Source organism: Sus scrofa, chromosome 2 (genome assembly GCF_054392235.1).
Source record: "Sus scrofa isolate SSC_HxYL_T2T_F1_AM1 chromosome 2, Sscrofa_HxYL_maternal_Yorkshire_Landrace_v2.0, whole genome shotgun sequence".
Classification (NCBI taxonomy): domain Eukaryota; kingdom Metazoa; phylum Chordata; class Mammalia; order Artiodactyla; family Suidae; genus Sus; species Sus scrofa.
The window spans coordinates 5,289,789-5,304,372 of NC_139384.1; the positions used below are offsets into that span (position 1 = coordinate 5,289,789).

The 14,584-nt window shown below is 39.4% G+C and overlaps 1 protein-coding gene across 12 annotated transcripts in view; it reads right to left on the bottom strand.

Annotated features, from left to right (window-relative positions):
• KDM2A (lysine demethylase 2A) overlaps positions 1-14,584 on the bottom strand; it is a 120,394-nt gene that overhangs the window by 43,991 nt on the left and 61,819 nt on the right. For all 12 annotated transcript variants that reach the window (XR_014835594.1, XR_014835593.1, XR_014835596.1 and 9 more), the window contains 4 exon segments: positions 10,148-10,286; positions 8,882-8,960; positions 7,906-7,952; positions 3,238-3,416 (listed from right to left, as the gene is read on the bottom strand). Coding sequence is in view for 6 of the 12 variants with exons in the window: in XM_085008355.1 (XP_084864481.1) it covers positions 3,238-3,416; positions 7,906-7,952; positions 8,882-8,960; positions 10,148-10,286 (444 nt within the window). In the remaining 6 variants the exon portion in view is untranslated.

A 14,584-nucleotide genomic window follows, 5' to 3' on the forward strand; every position in this document is an offset into this window, starting at 1 on the left:
TTTGCCTTATTTTTTATTTCATGTCAAGCTTAAGTATCACTTCCTCCAATTCTCCTCCAGTCTAGGTTAGGTGGGTCCTTCTACTGGCTCCCACAACATTCCGTATTTATTCACTTTTAAAGCACTTACATAATGCAGTTTTTAAATGCCTTCCCTGGTCTTTCTGGCCCACGAGACTCTAAGCATTTTGAGGACAGGAATGATCTTATTTTTCGCTATGCCTCTAGCACCTAAAGCATATATGATAGGCTCTTACACTAATAAGCTAACTCTTAAAGTGCGAAGATTGGAGTGAATAAGAAATTGTATAGTCTATGTAAAAGATTACACAAATGAATACAACTGTCAAATTCACCAAAACATACACTTAAAATGGATACACTTTATTATATATCAATTTATGTATCAAAATTATGTATTTTTGTACCAAAAATTTAGGTATTATATATAAAAATGTAGGTATTATGTATCAAAAATTCTGTATCAAAAAAAGAATGGAAAAGTATGGTATAGGACAAGTTTTTCCTCTTATAGCTATAATCTTACTGCTTTTAAAGTGAAATTCTAAAAAACTTAAGGAACACATTTATTTATTTTTATTTTATTTTTTTGCTTTTCAGGGCCGCACCCGTGGCATATGGAGGTTCCCAAGCTAGGGGTCTAATTGGAGCTGGCCTACACCACAGCTACAGCAACACAGGATCCGAGCCATGTCTGCGACCTACGCCACAGCTCATGGCAACGCTGGATCCTTCACCCACTGAGCAAGGACAGGGGTCGAACCCACAACCTCATGGTTTCTAGTCGGATTTGTTAACCACTGCGCCACGACGGGAACTCCCAAGGAACACATTTATAAACAATATTACTAGAGTTCTCATTGTGGCTCAGCAGGTTAAGAAACCAACATAGTGTCCATGGGGATGCAGGTTCAATTCCCGGCTTCACTCAGTGGGTTAAGGATCCAGTGGTGTAGGTTGCAGATGTGTAGCTTGGATTCGGTGTTACTGTGGCGGTGGCATAGGCTGGCAGCTGTAGCTCTGATTCGACTCCTAGCCTGGGAACTTCCATGTGCCACAGGTATGGCCGTAAAAAGAAAAAAAGAATGTTACAGTGATTCTTACATCTCTCTCTCTCTCTGAAATTAATGTTTTTTTGGCCAAGCCTGCAGCATGTGGAAGTTCCTAGGCTAAGGATCAAACCTGCACCACAGTAATGACCCAAGCCACTGTAGTGACAATGTTGGATCTTAACCTGCTGTGCTACCAGGGAACTCTCTTACATCTCTCTCTTACTGAATCCTTTATTAAGTGCATCTTGTTTGGCTAATAACAAGGCTGAATTCTAACCACCTGTCTTGCTATATTTTCACATGAGGGAAAATGATAGTTAAGATAAAAAGGATTTTTGCTATTTTTTGGGGGGAGTTTTCTTAATGAGAAATTCTGTATTTCTTGTAGCATCTCCAACAACAATTAACAATGACAAAAAATTATACTGTTTCTTCACATAATAGTGAAAACACATTCTCTCTTTGGTCTGTACATACCAATGTGTTAGTAATAATAATGCAATGTACCAGTAAGCTGAAGCTATGTTTGTGTCTGTGTGTGCATATGTACATGTATAAATATATATGTATGTATGTATGTATATAAAACAGTATTATAAACAATTACCACATTTCAATTTTGAAAGGTAAAGAGTACAATGAGGATAATTTAAGTGGAGATAGAATAAAATACTGGAAACTTACTGATTTTATTTATTTTTGTCTTTTTTAGGGCCACACCTGCAGAATATGGAAGTTCCCAGGCGAGGGGTTGAATCAGAGTTACAGCTGCAGGCCTACACCACCCAGGTACAGTGAGGCCAGATCTGAGCCGCATCTGCAACCTATACCACATACCATGGCAATGCCGGATCGTTAACCCACTGAGTGAGGCCAGGGCTTGAACCTGCCTTCTCATGGATACTAGTCAGGTTCGTTACCACTGAGCCACCACAGGAACTCCCGGAACTTAAAAAATACTGACTTTAAATAAATGTTTAGTACCTTCTGAATTCCACTGTTCCAGGTGGAGTACCTGACTCAAGTGAGTTCTGAGATAAGAAAACGTTCCAAAAATGACTAATTTTAAGTCATTTTAAAAAATTAAATTTTTTAATTTAAAAAATGAAACCAATCCCCCTCAGGGAAATGAGTGTTCTCAGCATCCTATAGATAGCCACTACTTTACTAAGGGATGGGTTAAATCAGTATCTACCTTCAGGAAAGTTAAGCATCAAACACTAACTGTCCCTCAGGATAGGCTGTCAGTTTATTGCTACTGGTCATCCAGTAGAATCTATTCAAGAAACCACAGGGGAGTTCCCGTCGTGGCGCAGTGGTTAACGAATCCGACTAGGAACCAGGAGGTTGCGGGTTGGGTCCCTGCCCTTGCTCAGTGGGTTAACGATCCGGCGTTGCCGTGAGCTGTGGTGTAGGTTGCAGATGCGGCTCGGATCCCGCGTTGCTGTGGCTCTGGTGTAGGCCGGTGGCTGCAGCTCCGATTGGACCCCTTAGCCTGGGAATCTCCATATGCCGCGGGAGCGGCCCAAGAAATAGCAAAAAAAAAAAAAAAAAAAAGGAACCACAGGGAGTTCCTGTTGTGGCTCAGCAAGTTATGAACCCAACTAGTATATCCATGAGGCTGTAGGTTCGATCCCTGGCCTACTCAGTGGGTTAAGGGTCTGGTGTTGCTGTGAGCTGTGGTATAGGTGGCAGATGAGGCTCAGATCCGGTGTTGCTGTGGCTGTGGTGCTGGCCTGTAGCTGCAGCTCTGATTTGACCCCTAGTCTGGAACTTCCATATGCTGCAGGTATGGCCCTAAAAAGAAAGAAAAAGAAAAAAAAGAAACCATCTCATAAACAAAAACCACCTGGCTCTAAATCAGTTTTTCCCCAAACATCTCTGCAAGTATAAACCAATACGATAGAAATTTATTAGGCAAACTTCCTACTGATAGTTCTGATCAAAATATATTTTAAGACTCGACTCTATTACATGCAAAGGCTAATGTGTCTAAATTATCAGAATGGCCTCTCCCCACATCAAATTAGGTCATGTTAGAAAATGATGAACCTTCTAAAAATACAAGTTATTCTCATCATTTGTCTTGTTCAACTTCATCTTTCTATGTATAAGTTATTAATTCTCCCTCTTGCTAACGATGTAGAAAAAATGATTAGACTAACCGTGGACGGCCTCTGCACCATGTTCTCCAGCCTGGTATGGCTGAACTCTAGGCTGATGACATTATAGAGTTTTTCTCGCTCCTCCTCTGGGGTCTCATAGTAGCGTGTCCACTGAGCCATAGTCATTTCAATGCCTTTCTGTGTGTTCACATCCATGACATCCACCATACGACGACTCCCTGTCATGAAAGATGCATGTCATCTCTACTGAGCCACTAATATCCTTAAGTATATGAAGAATATAAGACACAAGTGGAAGTAAACTATCTTGTTTTATTTAGGGTAGTCAGTGATAGGAGACAGTTGTCACTTGAAAGAAGTAACAACAGAAAATCAAATCACAGAGAAGAGGAAAGACAATGGTAATTCCTCCCTACGGCATGTTCACTGTACGGTCAGGCACTGACCCTTACTCACCATCTCACTCAATCCTAATAATTTTAAGTACTAAGTACTATTCAGTGATGAGAAAATAGGTGTTACATAACTTGCAGGACAAAGCAGAACAAGAACTCAGGCAGCCCAACTCTAGAGTCAATGTTCTTATCCACTGAGTTACAAGGCTTTGATGCAGGTTTGAAGACTCACCTAACCTGTACCACAACTGAATAAAGGATCTACTATTTAGTGAGCACTAAATTAAATTTAAATCTGCTTATTGTTTTGTTTAAAAGAGTTATTTCTCAAATCTGTCAATTATTTCTAGTATAATGCCCCTTTCATCATTCTGTAAATATTTATTGAATGATAAAGACAGTTTGATGGACACAAAGATCTATATCAGATTCTCAACCAACTGTAACAACCGCAATAAAAGGCAGAATGCCAAAGGCAGCAGCATAAATAGGAGGAGAAAACAGCAGCCTCAGAGCCGAAGAGACCTAAGTTTAAAATCTCAGCTCTACTATTACTTGGGCAAGCTATTTAAACTTCTCTGAACTTTAATGGTTTCTCCTATAACTTAGGAATAATATCACTGTGGGCTGTTGTGAGGATTTAGTGAACAAAATAGAATGTTTGACACAAAATAGGTGCTCAATTAAATAGCAGTAAAAATAAAAGGAAAACTAGAAAAGTTTTTTTAAACTAGATTGACCAGAGAATGCTTTTAGAAAAAAGACAGGGAAGAAGAGACATTTGAGTTGGGCTTAGAGGAATAAATACAATTTCAACAAGATTCAACAGAGAGAATTTCGTGCAGTAGCAACAGCATAAGAGAAGATAGGAGTGGCAGTAGAACTAAACAGTTTTTTTTTTTTAAATGGTGATCAGGAGTTCCCTTTTGGCGCAGTGGGTTAAGGATCTGGGTGTTGTCACTGCAGAGGCCTGGGTTGTTGCTGTGGCATGGGTTTGATCCCTGGCCCAAGAACTTCCACATAACATGGGCGTGGCCAAATTTTTTTTTTAATTAAAAAAAAAAGTGGTGGTCAAGGAGGGGAGAGAAAAAATTAAAAGCTGCCACTGGTCTATCAAGAATATTGTTCAATTTAAGAAATTAACAAACACATACCATATATATACCTGGCCCTGGTGGATATACCAGGTAGTGTTGGGAACCTGATCCCCTGTTCTTCAAGGAGTTTACAGTCTAGTTAAAGATAAGAGACAACGGGCAACAGGACAAGAATATGGCCACAATGAAGTACATATGGCAGAATACACGTAAAAAGATAAGTGACGCAAGAAGATGGACTGAACTTACCCTTCATTGTTTGGAAGAAAAGGCAAATGCTAAATCAAAATTGGCTTGAAATACCACTTCGCACCCACTAGGACGGCCATAATTAAAAAAAAAAAAAAAAAAAAAAGGAAAACAAAAAGTACTGGCAAGGATGCAGAGAAACTGGAACCCTCTCAGATTTTGGCAATAGGAATGTAAGATGGTGCTGCTCTGGAAAACAGTTTGGCAGTTCCTCCATAAATTAAACAAAGAATGACCATATGACCCAGTAATTCCTAGGTATATATACAAAAGAATCAAACTCAGGCGTTCAAACAAAAACTTACACATGAATGTGTCTTGGCAGCTCTAGTCACAACAGCAAAAAGGTGGAAATGACCCAAGTGTCCATCCATAGATGAATTAACAAATTGTGGAATACCCACACAACGAATGGATTATTCACCCATAAAAGGAATAGTACTATGAAATACTGCAAACAGATACACATTATGCTAAGTCAGAGAAGCCATACACAAAAGGCTACATATTTCATCATTCCATTTACATGAAATATCCAAAACAGGCAAATCCACAGAGACAGAAAGTCCATTAGTTGCTGCCAGGCCCTGAGGGAAGGAGGGAATGGGGAATGACTACTTAATGGTGTGGAGTTTGTCTGCGGTGATGAAAAAGTTCTAGAACTAGCTATTTGTGATGCCTGCACACTATGAATATATTTAATGCCACCAAGTTGGACACTTTAAAATTATTACAATGATAAATTTTAGGTTTTGTATTTTTATCATAATTTTTAAAAAGAAAACTTATTGCTTTCCTTTAAGAACGCAGGTCAGGAGTTCCCGCCCATGGCACAGCGGAAACGAATCCAACTAGGAACCATGCGGTTTTGGGTTCGATCCCTGGCCTCACTCAGCGGGTTAAGGATGTGGCTTAGCCGTGAACTGTGGTGTAGGTTGCAAATGTGGCTCGGATCTTGCGTTGCTGTGGCTGTGGTGTACACTGGCAGCTACAGTTCCGATTAGACCCCTAGCCTGGGAACCTCCATATGCCATGGGTGCAGCCCTAAAAAGACAAAAGACCAAAAAAAAAAAAAAAAGAACGTAGGTCAAAGCAAGCACAGTTCCACTCTGCTAATGCTATCAGAGCATTTAGATAAAATAATGACAGTCGTAGTAATAACTAACGTTCATTAAGCACATACTATGTGCCAGACACTGTTCTTCACGTTTAACTTGTCCAGAGTTATGCAGCTAGGAATTAGTGGAGCTAGAATTTGAAACCAGCCAGTTGTGTTTGAGTCCACACTTAAAAATCAATGCATCCCATTACATAAGGTTTACATGATGGAATGTTTTTTTTGTTTGTTTGTTTGGTTTTTTTTTTTTTTTTTTTGGCTTTTTAGGGCCTCACCTGTGGCATATGGAAGTTTCCAGGCTAGGGGTCGATGGGAACTGCAGCTGCCAGCCTACACCACAGCCATAGCAACCAGGGATCCGAGCTGCATCTGCGATCACACCACAGATCACAGCAACATCAGATCCTTAACCCACTGAGTGAGGCCAGGGATCGACCTGGCATCCTCATGGATACTAGTTGGATTCATTACCGCTGGGCCGCAAGAAGTCCATATTTTTAACAAGTATCATAGATGACTCTGATGCAGATCATCTGTCAACCACAAACCTGTAAGAATGCCTGCTCAACAGAGAAAAGCTATGGTGGTTCATTAACTTTAGGATCCAAGAAATTACTTCCTGGAAGTCCATTAAGAAAAGAAGTCAAGTGATGGGCCAATATGTACTCAAGTACTAGGTTTTCTGAGGCCCCCAAGAGCCCTGTCTTCTGAAGAGTAGGAAAGCAATTACTAAGCAGATTTACTGAGTAGGTACTATACTCTATAGACTGTGCTAAGTAATAGGAAATGCATAGTGGCAAGCAGATAGCTAGAATCTAACACAGAAAGAGGGAGGGGAATAGAAAATACAGGAAATGAGAGAAACTTCCTCTACCTAGGACATTTACCTCTTGGATAAACAGAAGTTATCCGGTTAAAAAAAAAGAAAAAAAAAGAGCCCTCAAGTGGCCAAGATCAAGTATTGCAAGACTGAATTTCAAAGAACGCTGGAGCTTCAGCATAGAGGACAAAACACAACAGAAGTTGTAGTGTTAGGAAGGAAGGATAAGAAAACTCCTTTTGTTTCATGTCCTGTTAGAAACATTTCTAAAATATTTTAATCCATTTTACTGCCTTATCATGTACAGGCGAGTGACTGCCTCTGAATTCCTTGGGATCCTGGCATGTCTCAGCATCACAGTGAACACCAATGATTTGCAGAAAATTGACCTGAACCCTTACTGACTGACCCCAGGAAGTCGTTTTCTTATTTAATTGGTTATTCTAGTTTGCTTCCTTTTCCTAAATTTTGAATATAATAATAATATAAATCTGATTGAAGACTCAAGTTAACCAATCACTGATGAAGAGAAATTTTAATGTATCTACTTCTCAGCTTCCAAAGTTTCAAATTGTAGCCAAGTTACCAAATTTTTATTGGTGAAAATTTCCTGGAAATCTCTCTATGGCTTTTAGGGAAAGGAAGAGAATGACGGATAATAATGAAGTTTCATTCTTGGCTCAGAGATATAAAATTTCACTTTCCTGGGGAGACTGCCCTGGAAGGCAGACTCTTCACAGAAAGAAGGAACAATGCACAGTGAAAAAATGCTACGTAGGAAAAGAGGAGGTTGAAATGTTCTATGTCTAGTGAACAGTACGAAATGAAGCAACTTTGAGACTCCCTTTGAGAAAATTCTCAGTTGCTAAATATTAGTTTCCAATGAAGAAACTACTTCAAGTAATGTATACTTCAGTGGAATATACACTTCAATGTTCCTAAGCCTTAAATCTCAGTGGGAGATTTAAGACCCAGTTTTCTTAAATCTTTACCTCAAAGACAGTCAAAGGCCTCAAGTTTAATACTCACCCACACACATTTTGACATCATTCACAGTGAAGTCTGGATCTGGCATCCTATGAAACAAACACCAGTAAGTACAATGGGACGCACTTCTCTAGTCAGGGTGAGCTTTTCCTTAAAATACTAACAACTCCCCAATCAGGACACATCAATCTTCATATTGAGGATTTAAAATATATTTTAAATATAAATGTTTATATATACACACATATGCACATAGGAAAAAATACACGGGAAAAAGTTAACAGTGATTATCGCAGGGTGACAGATTTCAGGAGATTTATTTTATTTTATTTTGCTTTTTAGGGCCGCACACATGGTATGTGAAAGTTCCCAGGCTAGAGGTTGAATCAGAGTTACAGCTGCTGGCCTATACCACAGCCACAGCAACTTGGGATCCAAGCTATGTCTGCAATCTACATCACAGCTCACGGCAACACTGGATCCCGGAACGAATGAGCAAGGCCAGGGATTGAACCTGCATCCTCATGGATACTAGTTGGATTCGCTTCCACTGTGCAACGAAGGGAACTCCCTCAGGAAATTTAAATTGATTTCTTTTCTTTTTTATTTAAGGGCCACATCTGAAGCATATGAAAATTCCCAGACTATGGGCTGAATTGAGAGCTACAGCTGCCGGCCTACACCACAGACACCACAACACCAGATCTGAGCCATGTCTGCAACCTACACCGAAGCTCGAGACAACTCCAGATCTTTAACCCACTGAACGAGGTCAGGGATACTAGTTGGGTTCATTTCCACTGAGCCACAATGGGACCTCCTAAATTTATTTTCTTTATAGCTCATCTATATTTTCTCATTTACCTATAACAACCATGAATGGTTTTATAACAAAAAGAGAAAAAGACATACTTTTAAAACTAAATAGGAAATTATTTCAGTTATCTACTGCTTTTCTCTAAAGCCCTGGATATAACATGGACATTTTGCAACTACATCCAATCAACATAGAACTTACTTTATTCCAAGTCCATCAGAATTCTTGAAAATCAGAGGGTCTCTTAAGCCACCACGCTGGATATACTCTACATTAAAATCTGTTACCATAGGAAAACAACTGTTAGAAAGGCAAGAATATAGCTAGAAAAAGATAAAAGGACTATAAAAAGGATCCTAAGTAATAAGGCAGAGAGGATGTTTGCTATTTCTGTGTATAGAGTTTTGCTGTTAGATGATACATACTTGTTATTAAGAAGCATCTCTCTCTTTTCTGGGCGGGGGGGTGGGGGGGGGGAGGGGGCATGCTTGCAACATGTTGAACCTTCCAGGCCAGAGATCAAACCTGTGCCACAGCAGTGACCCATGCCATTGCAGCAACAATGCCAGATTCTTAACCTGCTGTTCCACAGGGGAACACCAAGAAGCATCTCTTACATATAAGGAGAGTTCCCTTAGGAACAGGGCTCAAGGGGCTTGCTAAATTTATATTTCCATAATAATTAAGAGTCTACCCAACAGGGGAGTACTAGTGAGTCATCTCATAAATCCTAAGCAGAAATCATTACCCTGTCTCCCAATAACCTAAAAATGTAATTTTGTTCACTACAATATGTACCATGACATCCTTGTCAGTTTCCAAGGAATAAAAACCTGCATGGTACACATGGAATCCCTCCTCAATTTTCGTGGGAAAGATACATACATAAAAGGAACTTTATTGTTCAATTCTTTTTTTTTTTCCCTCCTTTTTACAGCCACACCTGCAGTACATAGAAGTTCCAAGGCTAGGGGCTGAATTGGAGCTGCAGCTGAGGCCTACAGCACAGCCACAGCAACACTGGGTCCAAGCCACATCTGCAACCTACATGGCAGCTTGCAGCAATGCTGGATCCTTATCCCATTGAGCAAGGCCAGGGATCAAACGGTCATCCTCACAGAGACAGATTCTTAACCTAAGTTACAATAGGAAGTCCTATAATACTACTGTTAATTAAACCCGAACCAAGGAATAGAAGAAAAAGGAAGAGGCCTTTAGGGAAAAATTCCAACACTCTTGCCCTAATAAATAAATGTTTGCTTCTTCTAACACAGTAAAAAATGACTCACTCAGTGAGAGGACTGGGGAGGGGGATGACACATGAGTGGCACTGTGTAATAAGAGAAAATAAAGATAAAGAGCATCCTAGCATCAATAGGGAGTTTTTTGGCTGCAGCGATGTTGAGCCCACAGTTCCCAAAGTCAGTAATTTCCTACATCAAGGTTCTGAACCCAAATGATACTGACCTTTTCCTTCCATAAAAGTAACAAAATTTGCATTATATTTGTTGGTGTGGAGTTTCTCTTCCAAGTCAAAAGTTCTTTTCCCTTCAATTTCATCATCTGAAATGCCATCATCTTCATAGCGTCGTCGCATGGTACCACGCTGGGGAGAGGAACATAAGGATGAAATCCCGTACTTTTTTCGTGCCTATCCAAAAGTGATCACAGTTTCCCCTACATGTGCAAAGTGCTACTTTCAACTTCAGTCTCTATGTTAAGCATCAATTTTCCTTGCCTTATAGATCTTTTTCTCAAATAAAGGTCAGCTAATATTCCCAAAATATACAAAATATTAACAAAATATTAATGAGTCAGTGGGTTCCCTACTTGTAAATTCTACTTCTGCTAACTCTTTGAGCCTAGAGATATAAGTTTACAGCAAAAATATGATCAAATAGGGGCTACTAAACATTTTTTGTCTACTACTGCTTATCAGAGTAGGAACAAATTGTCTTTATAGACATTTCAGGCCAGGAAACAAAACATAATTTTTTTCATGGGTAAGGCCGTATCTTGATTAACTTTCTAAAACAATCTTCAAGAACAGACCAGGAGTTCCCATTGTGGCTCAGCAGAAACGAATCGACTAGGAACCATGAGGTGGCCGGTTTGATCCCTGGCCTCACTCAGTGGGTTAAGGATCCAGCATTGCCGTGAGCTGTGGTGTAGGTCGCAGACACGGCTTGGATCTAGCATTGCTGTTGCTCCGATTAGACCTCCTAGCCTGGGAACCTCCATATGCCTTGGGTGCAGCCCTAAAGAAAAGACAAAAAAACCAAAAAAAAAAAAAAAAAAAAAAGAGAGAGAATAGACTAAAATGTTTGAATTAATGAAACAAAACCTCTTTTACAGCAGATAAGGAAAGTTAATCTAAACAACATTCCAAACAGTAGACCATCAGTATTTGGCATTGAGGATAATGTCTTCCCAAAGAAGATACACAAATGGTTAACACGCACATGAAAAATGCCCAATATCATCAGTCAGTAGGAGAAATACAAATTAACACCACAACGATACACCACTTCATGCCGTTACTATGGCTATTACCAAAAAGGTAGACAATAACAAGTGTTGGAGGGAACGTGGAGAAACTGGAACCCTTACACAGTGCTGATGGAAATGTAAAATACTGCAGATATTCTGGAAAACAGGTTGGCAGTTCTTCAAAAAGTTAAATACAGAATAAGTTATCATATGACCAGCAATTTTACTCTTAGGTTTATATCCAAAAAAACTAAGACACATGTCCATACAAAAACTTGTATGCAGGTGTTCATAGCAGAACATTACTTATAATAACCAAAAACAACCCAAGTAATGAATGGACCAACTGATGAGTGGATTAACAAAATGTGGAATATTTACACAGTGCAATATTATCTGTCTATAAAAAGGAATGAAGTATTGACATGTGCTACAACATGGAAGAATCTTGAAAACATTATGCTAAATGAAAGAAGCCAAACACAAAAGACCATGTATTATATAATTTCACTTACACGAAATACCCAGAACGGGCAAATCCACAGAGACAGAAAGGAGATGAATGGTTACTAGGGGCTGGGGAGAGGGTGGGTTAGGAAGTAACTGTTAACAATACGGATTTCTTTCAGGAGTAATTAAAACTGTTCTGGAATTAGACAATAGTGATATTTATACATCTCTGTGGAATATACTAAAAATCACTGAGTTGTACACTTTAAACAAGAAATTGCATGGTATGTGAATTATCTCACAAGCTTTTTTTTTTTTTTTTTTTTTTTTAAAGGTAACATATTGCTTATGCTGCAAATTTGCTGACATTTCTTGAATACATACACATGGGACAACTGGTGTGGGAGGGGATAGTAAAGCAGCCCTACCCTAGTGTGTGCTAAGAACAACCTACCCTGGTATTTAAAATTAGATATTGATGATCTAGAATTGATTACACAGCACCTGAACTGATACAAACACACAGGACAATGAGACACTGGAGAAAGGTCTCTGAGGGAATGGGGTCAGGGAGAGAGCAGAAATAAATCATAAGAAATAAAGAAAATAAAATTGACTGTTACACACCAGAAGAGAGCAAGATTCAATTTACCAGTTTTGGTAGAGACACGAAGGATACCTACTATCTTTCCCAAATACAGCAGAAAGCCGTACAACACTCTTACCTAGCACCTTTTGTTGCTGTAAGTCACAGCTCAAAGGCCAAAAGACCTAATTTGAGTAGATCTCTCAAAATGCTCTAAAAATGCCGATCACTGGTCCAAATATTTTTAGGTACTAAATTTTGTATTTGAAGGGTAATGGGGTGATATTTTCACTGACCATTCTTACACTCAGTTCTCTTCATCACCTTATCCCATATTTAATGTCTTTGAAGAGAATTTCAAAAGATGAGTTCCAGGAATGTCAAAGAACAAGAGCAATACCAACGGGATAAATGTAGTTTCCACAATAATCACTTTCAGAAAGCATTTGTTTGCACCCAAAAGTAAGACCACATATACACAATTAATTTACAACAAAGGAGGCAAGAATATACACCAGGGAAAGGACAGTTTCTGCAACAAATGATGCTGGGAGAGCTGGACAGCTATAGGCAGGAAAATGAGACTGGACCACTGTCTTATATTATGTACAGAAATTAACTCCAAATGGGTCAGACTTAAAACTAAGACCTAAGACCAGGAAAACTTAAGCAATAAACTCCTGGAGTTTCCGCTCTGGCGCAGTGGTTGACGAATCCGACTAGGAACCATGAGATTGTGGGTTCGATCCCTGGCCTTGCTCAGTGGGTTAACGATCCGGCGTTGCCATGAGCTGTGGTGTAGGTTGCAGACACGGCTCAGATCCCGAGTTGCTGTGGCTCTGGCGTAGGCTGGTGGCTACAGCTCCTATTAGACCCCTAGCCTGGGAACCTCCATATGCCGCGGCAGTGGCCCAAGAAATGGCAAAAAAGACAAACAAACAAACAAACAAAAAAACTCCAAAGGCAAGGGAAAACAACAATAAAAAAAATGAGACTACATCAAACTAAAAGGCTTCCAGAAGTTCCCGTCGTGGTGCATCGGAAACAAATCTGGAACCATGAGGTTGCAGGTTTGATCCTTGGCCTTGCTCAATGGGTTAAGGATCTGGCATTGCCATGAGCTGTGGTGTACGTCACAGACTTGGCTAGGATCTGATGTTGCTGTGAGCTGTGCTGTAAGCCAGCGGCTGCAGCTCCAACTGGACCACTAGCCTGGGAACCTCTGTATGTCGCAGGTTTGGCCCTAAAAAACAAAAAAAATTTTAAAACAATAAAAATTTAAAAATTAAAATATAAAGAGCTTCTGAACAGCAAAGGAAACCATCAACAAAATTAAAAGGAAACTTACTGAATGAGAGAAGCTATTTGCAAATCATTTATCTGATAAGGAGTTTAACAACCAACATACATACAAAGAACTGATACAACTCAATTAACAATCTGATAAATTTTAATCAACTTTAATCTGATTAAAAAAGGGGGAGAGGATCTGAATAAACATTTTTTCGAAGACGATATACATATGGCCAATAGGCAAAGGAAAAGATGCTCAACATCACTAATCATCAAAATATAAACCCAAACCGTAATAAGATATTATCTCAACACCTGTCAGAATGGCTATTATCTGGAGTTCCTGCTATGGCGAAACAGGTTCAGAATTTGATTCAGTAGCTCAGGTCGCTACAGATCCACAGGTTCGATCCCCGGCCCACTGCAGTGAGTTAAAGGATCTGGCGTTGCTAGGTCACAACTGTGGCTCAGATTCAATCCCTGACCAGGAACTTCCATATGTCGAGGGTGCATAATAATAATAATGGCTATTATCAAAAGACAACAACAAATTCTAAGTATTGGTGAGGATGTGGGAAAAAGGAACTCTGGTGCACCGTTGCTGGGAATGTAAACTGGTATAGCCACTAAGGAAAAGAGTATGAAGGTTCCTCAAAAAACCAAAAAAAACCACATGAATTAGAAAAGATATGCATCCTTATGTTTGCTGCAGCATTATTTATAATAGTCAAGATATGGAAGCAATCTAAGTGTCCATTAATGGATGAATGAATAAAGATGCAGTACTTGAACATGCACACACACAACAGGGAATACTCAGTCATAAAAAGGAACGAAATCTTGTCACTTGCAACAACATGGATAGACCTTGAGGGTATGAAGTGAAATAGGTCGGACAGAAAGACAAATACCACATGATTTCACTTATATGTGGAATCTAAAAAACAAAACAAAATAAAACAAAATCCAGACTCATAAAGAGAACAGATTGGTGGTTACCACAGGGGATGGGGGTGGGTGGGTAATGAAATGGGTTAAGAGGATTAAAACATATAAACTTACAGTTATAACATAATTAAGTCATG